This window comes from Trichogramma pretiosum, unplaced genomic scaffold (genome assembly GCF_000599845.2).
Source record: "Trichogramma pretiosum strain Unisexual culture from Peru unplaced genomic scaffold, Tpre_2.0 scaffold33, whole genome shotgun sequence".
Classification (NCBI taxonomy): Eukaryota; Metazoa; Arthropoda; class Insecta; order Hymenoptera; family Trichogrammatidae; genus Trichogramma; species Trichogramma pretiosum.
The window spans coordinates 362,933-385,098 of NW_019641610.1; the positions used below are offsets into that span (position 1 = coordinate 362,933).

Sequence of the window (22,166 nt, forward strand, 5' to 3'; positions counted from 1 at the left end):
GCAGCCGATAACGATGACGCTTTCGCACCCGTATCTACCAAAATCCATCGAGAGCAGTCCCTGTTAATACACGCGGGATCGTTGAACCTTGGCCGATCCATGGCCAAGGCGAATAAAAAGCTTAGGTTTCTGCGAAATGCTCGCGAGTGCGCGAGGAGAGAGCTCGAGAGCAAAAATGCATTATAGTCGCGCACGTCGATATTCGTCTATACTCGAGCTCCGTCGTACATAAATACTCGCTAGGTTGAGGCTAGCTGGGGCGCTCGCCAACACTGTACAGCGTTACTACGTGCGCTAGCTGTTCGCGGGGAGGAGTAAGTATGCCGTGACCTCGAAAGCGAGCCGCGGATCCCGTTAGAGGCAACTCCGAGCCAACCGAGAACGAGAGAAAGACAGAGAGAGAGAGAGAGAGAGAGAGAGAGAGAAAGAGACGGAGAGAAGCTTCGCGAGAGCGTATGTAGGTATACACACACGCGCGCCACTTGGTCGCTGCCAGTCCAGCGGATCAGTGTTGTTGTTAGCTACGATACTTGGCAGCAACGTAAACTAGGAAAGCCGTCCCTCTCTCTCTCTCCGTCGTAAGCCAAGAACAGGCGTCATGCTCGCCAGCATCCTCGTGGTGCCGCAGCGACTCCAGCAGCAACCGCATCCTCGACGGCTGCTCCTCGCTCTGCTCATCGCCTCTCAACTCCATCTACTGCCCCGAGGGGTCTCGGCTCTCGCGCCCAACAGGTACGTCCGAATAATTACCCTCATCCTTGTGTATACGTAGCAACGTGACTTTTCCATAACGTATAGCGCATCTTCTTTTCTCTTCTTTTCCTCGGTATGCCGTGACAGTTGTTTAAAAGGACCGTATTTGTCGTCGTCGTTGTCGTACGTTTGTTTGTAAATTGCTTTTTTAGTCGTTGCGGAGTTGCGCCAGAAAAAGGTTAGCCGAGTCCCTTGACCCTGCGCTGCTCTCTCTCTCTCTTTCTCTCTTTCGTGCTCGCGAGAGTTCTATAAAGCGAGTCGCGCGAACGAGTACTTCGAGTGTATAACGTATATCTATACATTGCTCAATACAGCATGGCGTAGTACGGTGCAGCTCGCGCAGAGTCAAGGTGAAGGCTAAATAGGAAAAGGCTGCCGAGCTGTTTTTGCGGTTCCCGCGCGCAGCTCCCGACCTCTCATTTAGTCAAGTACGCGCTTGCACATAGTATACACATTATCGGTGGCTTTTAGCTCGTGAGCTCGTGAATCGACATCCGCGTCTTTTTTAACGCGCTCCACATTTGTATGCGCGTTGAATCCACTTGTTGTTGTTTTTATTTCCTTCGCGAGACTCATCGCTTACTCGCAGCCGCTTGATAAAGTACGTAAGAAGAGGTCCTTCGGTATTCTTTTAATGGCATGTCTGAGTAAACAACGAATCACTCTCATTATTCATCGGAGCTATATAATCGAAGCGTACGTTAACGATGACGATTCGCAAACGTGGGATGGCGTTAATATCGAAAAGTATACCAAAAGGATCGGTTAACGCTTCACAGCGAATATTGCTTGGGTATATAATGTATCGTGAGACGTCTTGACACGAGTCGTCTGCACTGCACGAGTCGCAGTTTTAACGAGGTATCCTCGAATTTTCGTCAACGAGCTCGCAGCCGAGACACCTTGCAATTTGGCCATTAATCCCCGTGGATCGCGACCGTATACGTTTACATATGAATTTAATCACGACAACGGTTAACGCCATAAGTCTGGCATCGCTCATTTTTGGGGACCAGCTCGTAATTCGATAGTAAGATGCGTCGATCGTCCAGGAAAGTCGACGAAATCACAGGCGTTTGTCGCACGCGGACCTCGCGTAATGCAGCGAGAGAAACCTACGCGGTTTTTCAATTTCACGAGATATCTGCGAGGCACGTACGATACGCGCGAATACGCAACTCTCGGGCTCGAGTCGTGTACGTATGCGTGCGTGATCGAGTGCGTGTTTAAATGTATTATGCTGCGGCAAGAGCCGCAGCCGCAGCAGCCCAAGGATCGGACAGTAGGACCGGTTTTGTCCGGAGGGGCCGTGTCTCCCGCCAAAAAACGCACTTTATACTCGCAAACGGCCAGACGTAGAGGAAGAAGGAGAAGAGGAATATAAGAAGGTACGTGTGGCGTATGCACGCACACTGGAGCAGGTATAATGAAAGCGCCGAAAACGCCAACACACGCACATAATGCAGCCGGATCGCACAGACGCGCACGACTTTGAATTCGATTCGAGCGCGCGCGGCTACTCACGATGAAATGTCGAGAATGACGACTCGCAAGGGAAAAGATAAAATTTGACGTCCTGTGGGTTTTACTTTTGATTTGTTGGTTATAAAAAACGATCCGTACGATCCTCGAGTCTCGTAATATTATTATCCGTCGTCCGAGTGCCGAGCAGCCGGCGATGCTGAGCGTAGTTGCGCGAGCGAGGGCAAAAAACGCAATTGCCCGGTACAAAGCGCAGCGCTCGGCTCGTGCAACGAGCGCAGGCCAACCTCTGTACAAGTCCATTAATTAAGCATCGGTCGATACATGTTGCTTGGAAGATTTTTTTAACTCGCCCTCCTTAAACTTGGCTTTTATAGGTACGTACCGAAATGGAAGAAGCAGGCGTGCGAGGTACCAGCGACGCAGCATCCGAATTCGCACTACGTCTGCGACGAAGCCGGCGAACTCAAGTGTATACCAGGTAATTAAGACTGTCGCGCGAGTGCCAACTGCACACGCGAATGTATACTGTATACTTTTTGATTGGCGCTCAACACGCGTACATGTAATTTGGCGCTTATTATAGCTACGAACGTTTTATACGCTGCCACGGCAATCAATTAGTATATTATTTTCTCCGACGTGAAATCTCATATATTGAATTACTGTCTTTCTCTCCGTTGCTCTTGGACACAACAAGGCTGGACGGGCGACCTGTGTGACGTGCCAATTTGTCGCAAAGGCTGCGACCCTCTTCAAGGCTACTGTCGCAGACCCGGCGAATGTCGCTGCAAACTCGGCTTCTACGGCGACTTATGCGACAAATGCGTCGCTCTACCCGGCTGTCAGCATGGCAGGTATTTTTCGATTCCTCTTCAAAGGCAAAAAACATTCACAGACTTCATTAATCTCTTTCTACAATACACACTCACACACACAGACATACAGCCAGAGCAGAGCACAGTGTACATATATACGTGTTCGGTGCAGGCGTTGCAGTAGTGTGTATAGAGCGCGCCTGCTCATGAGCACTGCAGCAAGATCGTGAAAACGAGTTTTAGTCGCATAGAGGGTCGTCTCTCTCTCTCTCTCTCTCTCTCTTGCTCGCTTGGCTATATAGCTGGCTAAGTTTTTACAGCATCTTCATACTTTTGCAGCTCGTTCGCGCGCGATTATTGTTGTTATAAAGCTAGAAAGTTATAGTCACCGCAAAGAAAATATAGGCGTGATAAAGTAGCTGCCGTTGCTAAATATAAATTACCCGCCAAGTAAAGCTAGAAAACTTTCTCGCGCCTCCAAACTTCGTATATACACGTTTAATGTATCTGTGTATTGTGAGCGAGTGATTCAGTTGTTTGCTTAAACGTATATAAATGTCACGATCGCGTTAACCGAGTGTAAAAACCTCATCGTCGTACATCGGTGAGCTCGCGAGCAAATTTTTCGTCCTCGACGCGTAGAGAGCACTGGACAGCAGTGGTGCATCATCTATTTCTTTATTCTCCTTATGTACTCGCAAGTTAAAGTGGACTTTTAATGCTTTATCGATTCAAAAATTGCCGTACTCGGTCGAGAGAGCTGCTTTGCATTATGTACGCTCGGTGCATGCACATTGCATAAATATATAGGATGTACCGATGTATAGATATATATAGGGCAAGCGATTTCGATGCTTTTGCATTTTTTCCCATCAACTTTGCATACATCGATGAACGACGCTCGCGACAGAGTTTCCGATTTTTCATTGCACGCTGGTCGCGCAGAGTCGATATATATTTTCAAAAGTAGTTTAGCGCTCCAAGTGTGCCGGAATAAATTGACAATGCAGATGGATTACGCGTCTTCAAAAAGGTATACGCTGCAATTTCGAGGAGGAAAAAAATCGAGAGATGATGTAAAAATCTGCGTGTAATCGAGATAGGAACATTATTACAGTTCGCTTGAGGGAAAAATTAGTGCACTTGGCTCAAAGCGCACTCGTGGATCGTCGAATCGAGCCAAGTTGCGCGACGATGATGCATGCGATATATCGCTTATACAGCGTGGCGTTTGGTGGCGATACACTTGGAACAGCTTCCGACACCGCAGAGCACTCGACACAGAGACCGCCTAACAACAACAGCAGCAGTGGCAGCGATGGCGGCAACGGCATGCGGCAATCATAATCGCGTTTAGATATGTATATGGTAGTACTGTTGCAGCGTCGTCACGCGCTCCTTGTTCAGCAATAAATAATAGCTGATGCAGTCTGAATAATCCAGCTAGGAGTAACGGGACAGGATCACTGCGGCGAGCGCAGTGTACGCGTGGATAGCTTCGCGAAACGGAAAAAATGTAACAGCTAGAAATACATACACACACACAATGTGCAGTAGGAACAATAATAAGATCATGTAAATGACCCTTGGCGAGGGAATATATAACGTGACTTTGAGCCGAGCGCGGATGAGTTTCGTGACTTGGTAGCGATCGCGGAACATGTGGCAAAAACTGCTATACGTAAATTCAAGCACGCGGCCGCTACTCTCATATTATAGCTATAATACGGCCTGCTCGTGTAACGATGATTGATTCATTTTTTTCTGGCACTGCACGACGGTATACATATGCACGGGCAGTTTCGAGAGCTATATTATCGGCTCCGAACTCGCACGAACTCGCACGTCAGGTAGTGGAAAATATTGTATTATATATAAATATGGCAACGCTCGTTTGCAGGTGTAACGTGAGCTTCGAGTGCGCCTGCGATCCCGGCTGGAAGGGCTTGTTCTGCAACGAGCCGGTCTGTCACTCCGATTGCAACCCGAGCCAGGGCTATTGTGAAAAGCCCGGCGAATGCAGGTGAGTCGAGAGCTCCGACGCAGCTCGCGTCCTCGTAATTATCGCATCCCTTTGATCTGTACGTACAAATACAGTCTGTATTCGCTGCGCCCTACGCGCCAGCGAGAAATGTTTTGCAATGATTAATGTTCGTAACGCGCACTGCTCGCGTACGCAGCGAAAAAAGCACTGATTTTCGACGCTCATTTTTGTTTTCTCTTGGCCGAAGGTGTCGACTTGGATGGCAAGGCGCGATGTGCAAACAGTGCTCGGTGCTGCCGGGCTGCGTGCACGGTAGCTGCCAAGGACCGCTCGAGTGCCGCTGCGATCCTGGATGGACTGGATTTTTGTGCTCGACGCGTGAGTATATTACGAACCGCGCGCATTATCGAAAAACATCGGCAGCCAACACAGCCACTCGGGTGCGCGCAAGCTCGGCTTTTAAAGCTTTGCATAAGAGCTTGCACGGAAATGAACTTTGTGAAAAAGGGATATAAACGTTGTTACATAAAACCCTAGTTATTGTTATTACGCGCGCTCGGAACACATGCGCGGTATACGTTGATACTCGCTGACACGGAGCGAGTACATTTGCATGGATAAATTATACGAGCGCGTAAATGCATGGAAGCTCGTTGAAAAAAAAAGGATCGAGCGATTTTTATTCGAGCAGCAGCAACACGTCACCCATCATCGCTGCGCTTACGTATATATCCCAGAGCGGTTCGATCGCTATATATACGCTGTCCTCGAACGTGCTTGATTTTTATCTCTCTTTTTTTCGTATCGCGTCTCTCTCTCTTTCTCGTCTGTTTACGCAGGGCGAATATCTGCTGCTTATATAGGTATGCCTAACGCATACGAGAGCTGCAAAATCTTTCTCGGAACGCGCCAAATGTGCTCCGGTCTCGGAAAGATGATTACTGCGCTGCTAAAGCTATTGTATCGCGTTACTTTATCAAAAACAGTAGATCTTTTGATTAATCTCTCTCTCTCTCCCTCTCTGTCTCTCTCTCTCTCTCTCTTCGTCGAGCGAATATGAGCGTGATAAAATGTCTTAGATCTCGTATTGCTTTCTCACGCGAGAGAGTACGTAACGCATCAATTAATTATATCAGATAAAGTGCAAGCGGCAGAAATAATTACACATTTTACTGCACAGCTGACACACACGCGCATAAACGCACTTCATAATCTAGAACCTGTAACTAGAAATAAAATCAACTAGGCTGAGTGACTTTTTCGATTTTTTCCATATGCTAGATGTAACTTGAAGCTTTTCATTAGTCACTACACTCTTATCATGCAGTTTTTCTCGTAACCAAAAATTAGTCAAACAATATACGAATATTCATGTCGTTTTCCAATTAAAAAACAAGGATTACGATTATAAATCTGAATCACAATAAAAAGACATCTCTCGGTCGGTATGACAAAAATTCAACCCGTATTTCGCTCGATTGCACTTCTTTTGAGTATAATCACCCTTTTATGCGTAACTATCAAGTTCTCTGTTTTATATTCTTCAAAGAGCTGCCTTCTGTCATCGCATCCGCTATTCTTTTGCGCTCAATCGAGCGTACCTCCTCATCCTCTTTCGTAATAGCTCATATTGGCCACTTTCATCGGCGTCACAATCGCATTGTGAGGAATTTTGATACTCAAGTGAAGCGAAGAAGAATTACAATTCTCAATTTATTTTAATCTAAGAATCCTATTCAGCTGGGTTAGAAGCCTTTAATTAATTTAAAATTAAATGCTATTATTTAAGATATTAAAAAATTTAAGTCAACAATTTCGAATTTTAATTATATTCCAAAAAACAATTGCTAATACATTTTTTATATACTTATTCGATTCAATGACTGCGAAAATTTTGTTTAGCAAAAAAATGAAAATGTGTGTTCAATTTATTAATACTACGTAAATCTTTGCATCAAGTTTGTAACTTTTTCATCTGTATCGAGGCTGAAATGTGAAGGCAGAAAATGCAATTTTTTTAGTAGGTAAATTGATTATCTGTTCACAATGAAAATTTTAGTTGACGTTGACAAAAGCGAGACAAAAGATTGATCTACAGTGCATTAAATTTAGCATGCAGGAAAACACCGCAAGAAATCGAGTTCATTTCCCTATGAAATATTTATTATGTTCTGTGTCACGAATAACCCGTTCACTCTAATCAAAGAAACAGCGTCAATCTAGTGTACCCGAATAAACATATCAAATTACACGTTTTACAGCTGGAATCTGTAGAGAAAAAATGTAATTACTCCATTATATAGCTGTTAACGTTGAAATTGTGTCCGTATGTCATTCGCAGCTATTTGCTCGGCTGGCTGCAGTCGCGAGCACGGCGGCTGTCGGCGGCCAAATACCTGTCGCTGTCGAGTCGGCTACACCGGACCAAATTGCACCGAGTGCGTGCCGTATCCGGGCTGTCAGCACGGCAGCTGCAGGAAGCCCTGGGAGTGCCGCTGCGACGCGGGCTGGACCGGCGACCTCTGCGAAGTCAAGCTCACCTACTGCGACGATCATCCGGACACTTGCCGCAATAATGCCACTTGCGTCAGTGTGACGCCCGAATTCGGCAATTACAGGTTGGTGACCCCGCTCGATCACGTCTGTCATCCGCAGTCTACTAATCCGCGACCCGTAGGATAATGTTTTTCGTTCGGCTGTCTTCCGCTTTATCAGTTTAAAATCATTCATGATTTTGTTGTAGTTTTCAACCCAAAAACAATACAGTTTCCGCATAAAAAAATTATTCTCTTCACAATAGACCCCGAAGTTCATTAAAATCTAATGAATGAGTTAATTCAAACTAGAAAAATTTTGAGAAAAAAAATTACAGCTCAACTGTACTGAAGTAACTTCTTCAACGTGATCAATCGAGCATAAGCTGAGTTATAAAATTAGATTACTTGTAATATCCGTTTCGTCGATCTCTGATCAGTTTTAACATCCATCAATCTAACAGTAATATCGGGATAAAAGTATATTTCAGCTTGTCGATTGCTCAAGAAGTTTCATATTATACGATCGTCAAAGTTTAACGATAATCGACAGATTTAAATACATTAATAACGTCAATAACAATCTAATTATTCACTCTATCCTGCAGATGCTTATGTCCTCTTGGCTTTTACGGCCGTCAGTGTGAAAAAGAAACCGAGATTCCGGCAATGGATCTCATGCCACCTAAGCCAGTGATTCCGTTATTGGACGAGACGACGACGATGACGACAACAACAACAACAACATCAATTGAGACAAACAGTGTCAATAATGAGACGACTGCTGCACCGATTTCAACCACCGAGATAACGGCCGAACCATTGGAGCACATCTTCATCACAGATCCGCCGGTGGAACCACCGCAAACCGCCGGCAAGTGGCCGCCTGAACCGGTGACTGACTCACCACTCAATCAGAGCGACGCTGATAACGAAACTTGAAGTTTTGCGATTACTTCTGTAAAATCGGCATTGTAACTCGTAGCATATTTTTCCAGTAACACATTAACTATTTTGTAATTATTGTATATTTTCAAGTTAGTTAAGTTCTATTTGTTGATACGTAAGTATTATGACTTGTGTTGCAAGATTTTAAATTTGAGACTGATGAATGAAAAATTTATGAAGTGTGTTAGAATCGTTTGTTATGGCTAGGTATAATGATTAATTGTAAAAAAACTATGGTTGTAAAAGAATCATCCAAATAAGTATAATAAATCATTGCAAAATTATCAATTTTTCCTTAAAAAAAAAAGTTTTATTAGCATTTTCAATTGAATTTGATCTGAATACAGAAAATCGTACGACAATTTACGAGAGAAATCAGCTACAAGCTATACAACAAATTTGGATTTAAAAATATATAATAAAAAACAATATATAAAAAGTCATTGTCATGACTTATATTACTTTTCGTGCATCAAAAAATAATACTGCAATTAATATTTTACATATTTATGCTTTTATTAGAACTTGATATTAAAATACCAAAGGCTAATTAAGTTTTTCAGTAATTGAATCCGCAAGTTTTATAAACTTTTTCGTTTCCACTTTTGCTTGAACTTTCGTTGGAAACCAGTAACGGAATTATAAAAAAATCCTCTAGCAGATTACATTTTTTTTCAAAAGAGGATCATACAGGAAGAAAAGTTCGAAAGTTCTCGTCCAAAAGGATTAATTCCTTTGACAAAAAAGGTGATTACACACGGAACGGAAACGAATTAGTCTGTGTATAAAATGTAACGATGTACTTCTTCTAAGATGATCTGAGCGAAAAAAATTTTTATTTTAATTTCAACTGCCCGTAGCGCTTTTATCCAGTTTTGATGGAAACAACTACGAGTACGGTTTACATAAAACTGACAATAAGTTAAAATCCTTGAAGACTCAGGAGAGAAAAATCTCAACGCGCTCAAGCAAATAATTAGTCTGGCATGCAAAAAATCACGTAATAATTGTAATCGCTCAGGGAAGATAGGCCGCCGTGTCGAGGCATCGACCCGAAGCACACAGGCAGCACAAATGTCAGCTCGTTATCACCAGCTGTTTCTGTATTAATGGCCAGACATTATGTGCCAGAGTATTGCTCTCGAGCACATCAATAAGGTCTATATACTATAAAACGAACTTTATTAGCCGCCTTCTCGAGCCGCCTCATCCCGTTCGTCTATATAAACTCCAGCTTATCTTTTTAAGTGTTCTTATCTCATACACACACTCTTCGGGCGCTATTCGCTCATCAAACATTTCCTCTTCTGTCTGACTCGCTTTCGAGACGAGCCTTAGGACCGGTTGTCGTCAAGGCTCCATTAACAAACTAACTAATAATTTTTTTCTCCGAAAACCAATTCAATCTTAAATTAGTATATTATGCATGGAACTTTTATAATTATAACGGCCATTGTTACTCTATAATTTAATAAACTAAGAACATGAATGACTTGAGAATCTTATAACAACCATTCAGCAAAAGGTCAAACTACTAAAGGATAGAGCTTAAATATATAGCATCACTATAAATATTATGCTTAGAATAATGGTAATGAACGCCTCTCTTAAAAGCATTCCTCGACATCAAAATACAGTATACAATAATTTTTTGGCCGAACGCGAAGACACGATACGAGAATCGGTTACTCAGGCTCAAGTTTTATCAGCGTAATGGTATATTTACCATAATTCAATAACTTAAAAGTGTGTCATAAATTTGTACGATCGAATGCAAATTTTAATACAACAGAAAACCTTGTTTTTTCCTCATATTCGTATTACATTTATGAGATACTTAAAGTGGGTAGCATTATTGTGAATTATGATATTGTTTCAAAGTACAAAAATGTTGTTGATAGCCTTCGTAAAATTTCAAATGACCAACTTTTTCACAAAATACTGTTCTTTACAAGTTTGAAATTTGCATACAAAGCTCGAAAGTGCATGCAACAGCGTAACCGATAAATTTCAAAAAGTCAAACCAGTGTTTTATTGATCTACATTTAGAGAGTCTTACTCACCTTTCGGCTTAAACTGTCAGATAAATAAAATTCATCGAGGTGTTTGACCATAATCTCGTCATTTTGAATAGTCCTATGCAATTGTGAGTTTGAATATTAATTCAAATATCAGCTTAAAATTAGGTGCAAACCAAATTTATTGTTGGATTTATAAAAGAAATATAATTTATTTAAAAGTGTACGATTAATTACTAAAAGTTACATTAAAATTGACTATAATAAATTTTTTCTGTGAACCTTACCTAGCTACAACGAAAAGGATAAAAAATGGCAGATCCTTATAATTTAAACAGACAATAGCTCTTTCAATGACATCTTAATTTAAGCTTAGTTTCTTTTTTGTTGTGTTTGGCATGCATAATGGTCGTTTTCAATTATTTTGATCTCCGAAAAAATATTGATTCGAATGATTCAATAGTATTTGAAAGCGGCATTTTTATCGTTTATCTTTATTTTGCAGCACAAACTTCAAATTTTGATAAAACTGATGAAAATGAAAAAAATGGCTTTTACAATTTATTATATTCTGATTGTATTTTTTTGGAAAATAATCCAAGAGTCGAAGGATTATAACATGAACAGATATTCTTTCACAGTATTTCATTTTGTTCGCTGCTATAAAAAATTTTATACGACTCAAATTTTAAAAATAAAGTATTCTTGACGTACTGGATGGATTCAAACGTCTTCCTGAAGAGTTGAGGTTTTCTGTGAAATTTTTTTTAGAAAAAAGATGGATTTAAAGTTCAAACAAACAATAACTACGTACAATGTAGCTTATTACTAACCGCAGAAAATCACCCGCTGCACTAAGACCCGTCTTATTGTAGTTTAGCAGCTCTCTGCAGGAAGTCAGAAAAATAGAAATATCCAAGCGTGATAGACTCTTTTCAAATTAAATATGTCAGATTTATTTTCAATTTTATGTGATGAATATGTAAGAGGTTTCCGCAGAAACTCAAAACTAAAGAGTATGATTATCCAAGTTTTTTTCCGCAAATAAATATTTTTACTTAATAAACCATTTTCTATCAAAAAATACTGTGGAATATATTTGTCATCCATGTGTGGTGCTAAGACTAAATTTAAAGATATAAAAGTAGGAAAATGATAACATGTTTCATTTTTCTTTATTTTAATAATTGTTTCGAAAAAAAATTACCGATATTTGTAATAAGTCATAAAGAATTGTTTTGAAGCCTCTATTCATACGCTAATAGTTCTAGGAAAATATGTGGAACCATTCGTGGGATACAACTTGCAGTGATAAATAATAAGTTAAAATCATATGTCTACGACGAAATGTTGCATAATTTTTCAATATTTAACATTCCCATGGGTGCCATGAGCATGAAGAAGATACAATCACCAAAATATGCTAGGCATAAGTCGCGCCTGCAAGATTACAATATACATCTGCGACGTCAAATAGACAAGCAAAGGCGAAGTTTCTCGTCCACTTTGACCCGAGGATAAAAAGTGTCGTAGATCAGAAAAATTCGTGAATATCCCGAAGGGAAAAAGGTAAACACAATTGTTCTAGCCAAAGTGTACTTTTCCAATATAATGGCGTGTACACAAAAGCTAAATCATATAACGGGACAGCAGTGGCAGCAACATTGGCGGCTAATGGCGACGCCTGCGAGCATCAAATTTTTACAACAAGTCCAAATAGAAGCGCACAACTTCTCTCAATATGTAGACTTTGAACAAAAGAAAAACATCACAAAGCAAACTAGTATACAGGCGCGCGCCCTTTCGCAAACCTAACTTTCTGCGTGTTTCTATTCAAACTTCTGCCAGGAGATCTAAGAATAAAGAGAAGAAAGAGCGAAAAAAGACGAAAATAGAAGAAGACGCAAGCGAAGCAACCCTTTCACGAATTCTCCGCACACACATGTGCAGGTCGGTGTACGGTGTAGGAATCATTCGTGCGAGCGCAAGAGAGGGTGCTCGCCTCTTTCGGCAAATATTGGCCGGGATTTGCTTCGTTTTCTACTTCCTCGCGGTGCGCGCTGAGCGAGTGAAAGAGTATAGAAACGTAGTGCGCGGGGCGGCTCCATGTTAGCCGCACTTTCTCAGTGAGATAAATCTCAGCCAGGCCATATCGTACGTATAGGGTGCATCCATCGGGGAAAAAAAGTTCTTCTCCGAGAATATCCCTTGGTAAGGAAGCACATAGATGCGCATCGAGCATATGCATGCTATACATGTATAGCCCCCAACAAATATTATACCTTCCACTTGACCGAAGCCAAGTCTTTTTTTCCCTCGATCGCTTGTTTTCTCGGCCATGTATGTGTAGCGTACGGTATTTTCAGATTGCGTAATTGCATAAGCGTCCATCTCGTTTAGACAGCTCGGACAAGCGTACACATAGCAGTCTTTAGATACAGTGCTTGTTCTACCTCGTGCTCAAACGCAAAGGGATGAAAGAAAAAAGATATATATCATACAGCAGCAGCAATGCGTGTATACGCGCATACGAAAGGGAGAAGAAAAGAGAATCAATCGGCCATGAGAGTCTTTTATCTTGCCCTTTGGCCCGATTACGCGTAATAATAATGATGACGAAGAATAAGAAAAAAAAGAAAAGAAGAAGCAATGCGTTAGCATCGCTCGGCCAGTTTAATATATATAAATACATCCCGGAGCGCGTTAAGTGAGATCCGAGAAAAGATTTCGGGTATGCTGCGCGCGTGGCAAGTGCGACAATGACTAAGTGACTAGCATTAACTCGAGGCACGGCACAGTTAATATCATATACACACTCATATACATATTATAGCGCGCGCAGCCGTGTATTTACGCGTACACACGTGAGTATGTGAGTCATGCACGTGTGGCAGCAGGACTTATTGTCAACCGTAGCTACACGCGATATATATGTACGCACGTTCACGTTTACGCAGGGAGTTCTTTTTCTCTCTGATTGGACACGCGTGTGTGCGAGGGGAGCGCAGATCTGCCGTCTCATTTTTTGTCAAAATAGATAACAACTTACGTGAGATCCCTCGCTATAATGTTCCTATATCACATGTAAAAATAAGAAAGAGAAAAAAGGCAATATTTCATGTCTAATTGAGCTATGGCCTATGATAAAGAACAATTAAATTACTCGAACTTAGATTGACTACTTGGAATTATTTTCGACACGAAAAACCATTGAAAAATACAATTTGATCTCGTGTGACGATTCGACCGAGACCATTCCTTTTTATTCATCTTTTCCTACTTTCCCCAAGAATCATTCTCGCTTTTGGCTATCATTATTTTCAGTTTTTGAGCGACGAGTCCTATATTTCCTCTAGTATGACTAATTGGATTTATAGACAATGTAAAAACGCTACAAGCGTTATTTTTACAAGCCATAATGAGAAAAGTAAAATATTTCCATTTTGATTGCAATAAAACGCCTTAGTAAGTTCGATCGTAAGTCATATCGAAATGAAAAATGCAAATCGATGCGCAGCTATAATCAAAAATCGAAGCAGGGGTAGATATTGTTCAGCAAACACTGATCGAAAGGCAAACCGCATATCAGACACTGATCGAGGAGCAGTATACGTTGCCCCTGAGTGTAAATAAAACTCGCGCATCGTGCGGTCGCTGCTTTACGCGCGCAGCTATCTCCGGCTCCAACTCGGCTCTCCGAACGATAATTCGTGTTGCAATGGCTTTGTGCGAGGCCATGTATATATATAGGAAGTGCTGCTGTACCTTTATAGCACTGCAAATAAGCGAGGTAAAAAATTGATTACTTCTTGACCGAGTGGCAGGAAGGTGGCGGTGGCTGCAAGAGACCGCGAGCTCCAAGCAGCGATATTCTAACCACAGTAACGATCGTTTATACGTACTCGGCTCGACGATCTGGCTCGATTGCCGGGGCTCCTCACAGCTACACGCTATTATAAGTATTATATGCCGATACTCACGTAATAGTTACATACATCTTCTGCGGCACGGATTATTGTTTTGCTCCTTTTTTCGTGCGGTGGCTATACATAATGTACATTATATAGGTATAGAGAGCGCGAATCGATCGGCTCCTCCGCTTCTCTCGTCGGCAGCTCGAAACTCGCGACGCCGAGTCCTGTATACGCGCGAGCAAACACAATGCTCTCTCGAGCACACATCCATAATATAGCTGCTGGTACAATGGGCCCGTCGGTTCCTACGTCTAAATGAATATGCGTATTGTGTGCAGCGCAGCGAGCTCGCGAATACCTCCTCTCGCCCGTTCGCTCTCGGCATCAAGGGTATACGTATTCGCTGCGCCGCTGCCGCTTCGCAATCCTCATTAAGAGCGCGGAGCTACTGGAAGCTCGCGCGAGTGAGCCGACGCCACATCTCGCGGTACATCCAGCCAGATCCTTTCATCTGTACGTTATAATGCATCGCTCTACACAGTGCATGTATATTTGTGTATATTATTGGCGGCTCGGCCGAGAGAAACAGAAACTACCTGCGAGTCTCGAGTGCGCTGCGCCGGTGGCTGCTTGTTGAGGCTCGTTGCTGCAGCCAACAAACGTTGACGCCGATAAACTTGATCCTCTCGCCCGGACGACGATCGCGTCGCTGAACGAACGATCCGCGACGCGCAGTAGTTTATCAACTTTCTGTTAACTAAGCATATGCATATACTTACGCGGCTGCGATTACCAACTTTTGTCTTACCAATGTTACACGGCCGTGTAGCGCAAGCGGATGTGTGCAGCCGTAATTCGCTGCGAGTAGCTAGCTACTCACTTCGATGGCTCACATACGGAATATTTTAATTAATTGCAACGGCAGGTACGACATTGGTTGTGCGCCATCTATGCGTTAACGGAAAACTGTAAAATTCTAACGTCAAAGGCGTAATTGTTTCGTTCAGCTGTACATTTTCTAGATACGGATAATCGATTTTCCTTCGATAACAAAGAACAAGCAAGACAAAGATCTGAGTCGATTATTAACGCGTCGTTCAAAAACTACCCGACGTGTCGGTAAATCTGTAATATTAGCACAGCATGTGTTTTTCCAAGATATATAGTTGCCGCGACAAGCTACGCTCGAATGGCGCACAATACTTAAAAGCACGAGTGTATATACACGCAGCTCCGTGCACGTATACAGCCCAGCTCTTAATAAGCAAGAGATTCCGCTCTCGGACAATCTCAAAGTAAATATGCATTAGGATTTTATATGCAGCGAGAAAAAGGAGTTAGAGCTGCCTGAATAAAAGAGCGCGTGAGAGAGAGAGAAAACTAGCTGTGCGACACGAGTCAGGAAAAGGCAGACGTTGTATTATATTATGTACTTTACTCCCTGTGCAGTATATAAATAATAGCTCTGCAACGGGTATACACCGACATGCATTGCAGTGAGGCACGTATATGTACGCCTCTCTACACAAACTCGTAGCGCTGTATATTATATCTGTGTGTGTATGTGTTTAGCCACGTGTAAGTATTGAACGCGTAAGACAGTCTTTACAGCGAAGTGAAAAAATAAATATGTCGCAAGTTGCGAGCAACTTTTATGCGCCTTTATATTTATAGTATATACGGTGCCACGTAAAGTCGCTCTCCTGTGCACACGCTTGCGTTCGTTTGGCCGTTTTTAAGAAAAAAAAAAAAACAAGTCATTTTAGAACCAATAACAATTTTTCTGCTAATAATACTCAAAAATATATATATTTGAATGACACGAAAACGATTCGAAGGACTGCGTTTTACAACCTTATTTTGACGATCGCTTTACGGCATCGATTTCCTGTGTCGGTTCATGCATAGGTAATGATCGATGCTTTCAAGTATCTTAATTTTGAGATTGCAGACAACGTTTTTTTCTAATAGTAATATGTCATTTTCATTCGTGCTTTCTTTAATCATTCGAATCGCTGATTAAAACTTTTTCTACGTAAAAATAAAAACAAGATTTTATGGGTATAGCAGAAAGTGGCAACCGGTAAACTTTACTGAACGAAAATTATTGTTTACTATTGAACCATATATTTCCCCAAATACCCGCCAAAATCTAATAGATTTGATAAATTTTGTAAACTTATTTGATGCAATAAAGTTACATGCAATAGCAATTATCATGTACCAATTTGAAGGAAATTTTGTAAGAAATTAATAATGAAAGGGCAAATTTTATGGTATGATTGTCAACCGCATTGTTAACCGATCTGTGTAATGCAAACATTTTCAGCAAAAAAACGGGAAAATCAAGTGATAACTTAAAACGTGACTATACAAAAAAATATTAGTCCCATTAACGTTCAGAATACGTTAGTAGAAAATTTGTGTTCTACATTGATTCTTATTATTTTACACCCTCTTATCTATGCAGTTGATGGCTCATAATTGTTTTTAAAGCTTGCGCCCTTAATAAAACGGACTAAATGTATATGCAAAACAAGAGTTGACTATAAGTACTACTCAGAATAGAATCGTATGTCTATATACATAATTTTTTTTCTCTATTTCTTGTAGTTTTGGGTCTCGTGTATCATTTACTATGCAACCGACAACTATTACTATAAGTTGCATACATACATTATTAGAATGGTATAACACTACTTGTGATTTGGTAGCAGAGAAAATAGTCCATTTGGCGGTTTGATGCAAGTTTTATCTTCGTCAACTATTGAATAAGACTTACAGTGAATTATAACTTTTACATACAAATCTACAGCTGTAAGTTGGTGAGAAAAAAAGAGGGCTTCATTATTCTGTAACATTTACTGAATTATTAAACATGTTCGAGACAGTTCACGTTACCATTCTTTTGATAAATACACACTTAGCAGGCGCATACAACAGTTTTGATTAAACACTTACGAAACGAGACAGTGTCTTTGCAGAGAAAAATGTACACTCATAATTGATGAATCTGGGAGGCGGTTGCATCGTGCCCTGCGATAAACAATCGGAGCTCGTAAGATAATAATTGCAATCAGATTGTAAATTTGAGGCAACAATATATAATCGAATGCCATGAACTCGCGCTGCGTTCCCATACACCTAAATAAACACGCGTGTTCTCTCATATAATGTGTTTATAAATCATAACGGTTTTAATTTGTCTTAAATGCGCCATCTCGCGACAAACAATAAATTAGTTGCGCGTTTAAAGGCCCGGGAGAGGCAAAAATTATTTTCGCTGTTCTCATCGTTCTTTCCTTTACACGAGTTTCACCGGCTCGCAATATTAAAAACACTTACGATGTTGCGTTTAATTATAAAAAAATCAAAAGCGGACGCAGGCACGAGTGTATCGAGCAAAAATGTATCTTTCCACAAATCATCGCAGTAGATTGCTGCGCTCGACATCATTTATACCGAAAACAACAAGAACAACGACAACTATGCACAAAGCAGATGACAATTTTGCTGAAATTCTGGATGCAAATAATTTTTTTGGCTCCAAGTAGTGCTTGGGGGTAGAAGAGTGCTCTCGCGTGCCTGCTGCAGTTGCTCGGTCCAGACCGAACAAAAACAGTCAAGGATCGGGGAAGCGAAAACAAAACAAAAAACAAAAGAGAACGAATCCAGGCAGACCACAGCACTTTGGTGATTTACTCATTCAATCAACATACGTACATGCATATACAGAGAGCAAAGACTCATTACAACAGACGCAGCAGCGGCAGCATGAGCCCATCGTGAACGCAAGCGAGTTCGAGTTGCATTTGAGAGAAAAAGAGAGAGGGAGAGAGGAAGGGGCCAAGAAGGGCCCAACTTCAACAGCAGAAGCAGCAGCATCTGCAAAGCACGAGCAGCGAGCATGGAAAAACAAAAAAGTGCTCGCGAGAGCTGAGCTGCTCTCGCACAGTTGAAAGATAAATTGAGGAAGAGAGGACAAAGCAGAGCGCGCGAGGCGAGCTTGGTGCTCTCTCTCTCAGTGCAGTGCAGCATCGGAGAAAGAAGAAGAAGAGGGAAGAGGAGCGTGAATGCGATTCTGCACCACCGCTTGATTAACGAACCTGCGGCTATGAGAGTGTGCCTGAGCACAAGTTGCCGATGCTGCACGAGGTTTTGGCACTTGTAATATTTTTGGTCGAGCTCGCAGTTATCTCTCCCTCTCTCTTTCTATACCTGCACCAAATTTGGCTTTGTCCTTTTTTGTGCGCGCATGCGATCCAACAGCATCATATAGCTACATAAGAGTAGCATATCAGCGGCAGCATACATGCAGTATTAAAACTCGCGCGAATGCGTACGGAGCGTGACTTACGCGCGCGCGCAGCTCGGAGGCCACAACGACGACGACGACGACGACGATTTCGTGATTTTTGCAGCTCCGCGCAAACACTGCGCACATGCAATTCGGTCGAGGAGCAGCGCGCGCGCGGCAATACGCGCTTGTATTTATACGTAATGATAGGTTTATAGCAGCCTACACTGCTGCTCGAGCGCACTGCCAGTGTATCTCTTTTTCTCTGCGTGCAGTGCACATGCAAGCGCGTATTTTGGCACACGCTCCGAGGACGCTGTTTCGGATAATATTGTGATTCTTAGACCTTGCAGGCCAGGATGTATAATTCCCAAGTTCGAGAACGTATATAAACACACGCGTGTACTCGCAGTCGATCGGTAATTACCCGGAGGACCTCCTCTTTCTCTTTTTCTCTCTCTCTCTCTCTTTCTCTCTTTCTCTCCTCGAGGACCTCTTTTTGAATCATCGTATTTTTTTAACTCATTTAATGCCTTGTCGGACAAATGAATATTCATCGATGCGTATACTCGTGTGTGCCGTGTACATATATGACATTAGGACAAGGCCGACTACTGTAATACCGAAAGAGTATAAATTGCATTAGCTGGCTACAGTGTGTATATATGGGCGAGCGCGGGGCGTAGGCAGCGTATAATACGGGTAATACGGGCGCGCAGAGGATGATTGCCCAGTCCCTCGCGGATAATTAGTACGCACGTCGATGCTTAAAATACGCGTCATCCGCCACTAAGTATATGCATTGGCGATGGAGCCCCGAGTTTCGTCAAAGGAGTTGCGATCGCAAAGAACTCTCTGCGCCACGCATGAACCGTATACGCGGGCTGCTGCAGCTTTTACGAGAAATTGTTTACGAGACGTAAATAAACGCATCAATCAGAGCAGCGCAAACGCAATCTACCTGTGCGTATCGGTCTTGTTTTTCGATTCGACTTGTACACGCTGTACCGCATAATTTGTACGTTTTTTAAGAGAAACGATTTGCCGGTATATATTGAGGCGCACTACATTATATGCAGCTGCATGTGACAAAGCAGATATTAATGCGAGCTCCGAGTGCGGTTCGAGTTTCCTATTGCCGCGCGACGGTCAGCTTTTTAGCCGGCTGGCGTAATTACGATCCCAGGACGTTTTACATACATACACTGCGCGCCAGCAACACTCGCAGCGATATTTTCATCTCTCTCGCTTACGGACGATAGAGTTCCTCTTCGTTTTCTTTCTTTTTCTCGCTTCACGTCTACACTTGCATATAATGCGCGTATATAGCCTGGCACGACCTACCGCAAGCCCACCTCGACAGCAGAAGAGAGAAAGAGATAGAGAGAGAGAGAGAGAAAAAAAAAAGTCCGCCTGACTGCTGTTGCTGCACGGAGAGCTGCCTCTCTACCAGAGAGCTCGTGAGCTTATCTTATCGTCATCCGCGTCGTGGCCACTCTTTCTCTCGCTTGCTCTCGCGCTCGAGCTCGACGCCGTAATTGACGCCCCGCGTTCAATTGCCGCTGCTGTTGCTGCTGCAGCTGATGATGCTGATGCTGCTCGTTCCCTGCGCAAACTGAACTTGACCGTGCCATGCCACTGACCAGCTAATACGTCCCATGCTGGCTCTACTTTGTGATACGTTCAATCTTCAAAATAGTTTTACTTTTTCATTTGCATTACTTATTTTTGTGATAGTTACGTTGACTGTAATTGGTTCACAAATTTCCGAATATGTTAGTTTACTATTTCCTTAAAGCTCAAATATACACTATGATAGACTAGAAACGACACTTCAGACATCAAGATTACAGAAAACTGATTACCATTCGTCAATTTAAGTCTATAGACTGGTCAAAAGCTGCTCATATTTGACGAATTTACGCTCCTATCGATTACTTGATGACCTTTTAGATTATTTTTATTTTAATTAAAAACGTTACTTTGGAAAATCAATAATTTTTACGTGAAAAATGAGATGAATACCAATATTAAAATCATTGGAAATATACTGCATATTTACTTTACCAACGAATAAATTGTCAAAAAAATACTGCTGTTATTTTATGAAATTTGATTACATTACTCGTATTAGAAACCCATTATATTTGATACATACAAAACTTTATACGAATACAAATGTATCAAGAGTCTATTTTTAGGTACGCAATAGTTCGCAAGTTTCCGCTTGGTGGCGTATGGCCGAGTTCTCGAAACCCATAAAGAAAAAGCAAAGTTTTTGCATTATATATGAGTGATATTTCAACGAGCAGCATACACATGGATTTGTGACATCTCTATGTGACTGACTAAATCGACACTTTATACGGCACAAGCTTCATACTTTATAATTAACATAATTACACAATAATGAAACGATATAATATTATTTATTATACACAATAATATATAAATATTCATAACGGGGTAAGTAATAAATAACGTACCTGTACATAAAAAACAATTAAAAAACAATTATAATACAGCTACATATCTTAATCTTGCGTTTTCGTCCACTACGGCATCGTATCTATTACCCTTAATGTGCCATTTTTTTGTCGATCGCACAAAGACGTTTCTCATTGAAAGTAAAAATGTATAGTTGATTATTTTGTTAATTATACTATGAAATGGATTTATAAATAATAAATAATTTTCCTTAATTACTCTTGCACATATGGTGGCAAATTCATATTTTGTCGTGCAATGTATTCGTAGTCCTGCCTTGTTCACAACATCGAACGAAAACGAGCGGAGAAGTTCTCCGTCGACTGCAAGTTCTTGTAAAGGTGATATGCAAACCACCTTGCCTCGAAATCTCGAAAATATCCTAGAAATGAAAGTGAATGTTTATTATTTAATAAACAATTTGTAAATTTAATAATTTGTATATTTAATAATTTGTACGCTGGAAGGTGTTTGATTGTTTGATACAGCGAAAGCGAGATCTATGCGGTATACGTATATCATTGTTATTATTGCTCCTGTGCTATACACTAAGGCTACCACTGTTTCGGGTATTTTTATATTACTTTTTTTATATTATACTAAATTTTTATATTGTAATAAATTATATGATAATAAATGCTTACCGCATAATTACACAGTCGTAGAAACATCGTTCTGGCTCCATTATTCACACAGCAGGAATGACTTCACTTCGCTCAGCATAACTAGCTTCATACTTTGCCATATAATAGTTCTATAATATTAAGCATTCTGAGACCAAACCTTTTTCAGTACTGGTAATGTGCATGCAAACTTCTACAAGTTGAAGCGATTTATAACGATTTATGCGCAGATCTCGCAGAGAACGCCAATAGTTCAATGCGAATAACTTTACCATATTTCTGAGCCTACCTAGAAAAAATGAAAATGT

General features: G+C 41.4%; 1 protein-coding gene across 1 annotated transcript; it reads left to right on the top strand.

Moving 5' to 3' along the window:
* The first annotated feature begins 509 nt into the window (after positions 1-509).
* Positions 510-8,563, top strand: LOC106648693 (delta-like protein 1). Its single transcript, XM_014365770.2, has 7 exons — positions 510-732; positions 2,613-2,716; positions 2,936-3,092; positions 4,954-5,076; positions 5,285-5,415; positions 7,379-7,655; positions 8,180-8,563. The coding sequence occupies exons 1-7, from the start codon at positions 599-601 to the stop codon at positions 8,511-8,513; spliced, it is 1,260 nt and encodes a 419-aa protein (XP_014221256.1). The 5' UTR covers positions 510-598; the 3' UTR covers positions 8,514-8,563.
* The last annotated feature ends 13,603 nt before the right edge of the window (positions 8,564-22,166 follow it).

What these genes read in the sequence shown, in the direction of transcription:
- LOC106648693 (XM_014365770.2), top strand. Translation starts at nt 599, where the DNA reads ATGCTCGCCAGCATCCTCGTGGTGCCGCAGCGACTCCAGCAGCAACCG. An exon ending in TCGGCTCTCGCGCCCAACAG is followed by an intron (nt 733 to 2,612) that starts GTACGTCCGAAT and finishes TGGCTTTTATAG; the next exon opens with GTACGTACCGAAATGGAAGA. An exon ending in CCCGGCTGTCAGCATGGCAG is followed by an intron (nt 3,093 to 4,953) that starts GTATTTTTCGAT and finishes GCTCGTTTGCAG; the next exon opens with GTGTAACGTGAGCTTCGAGT.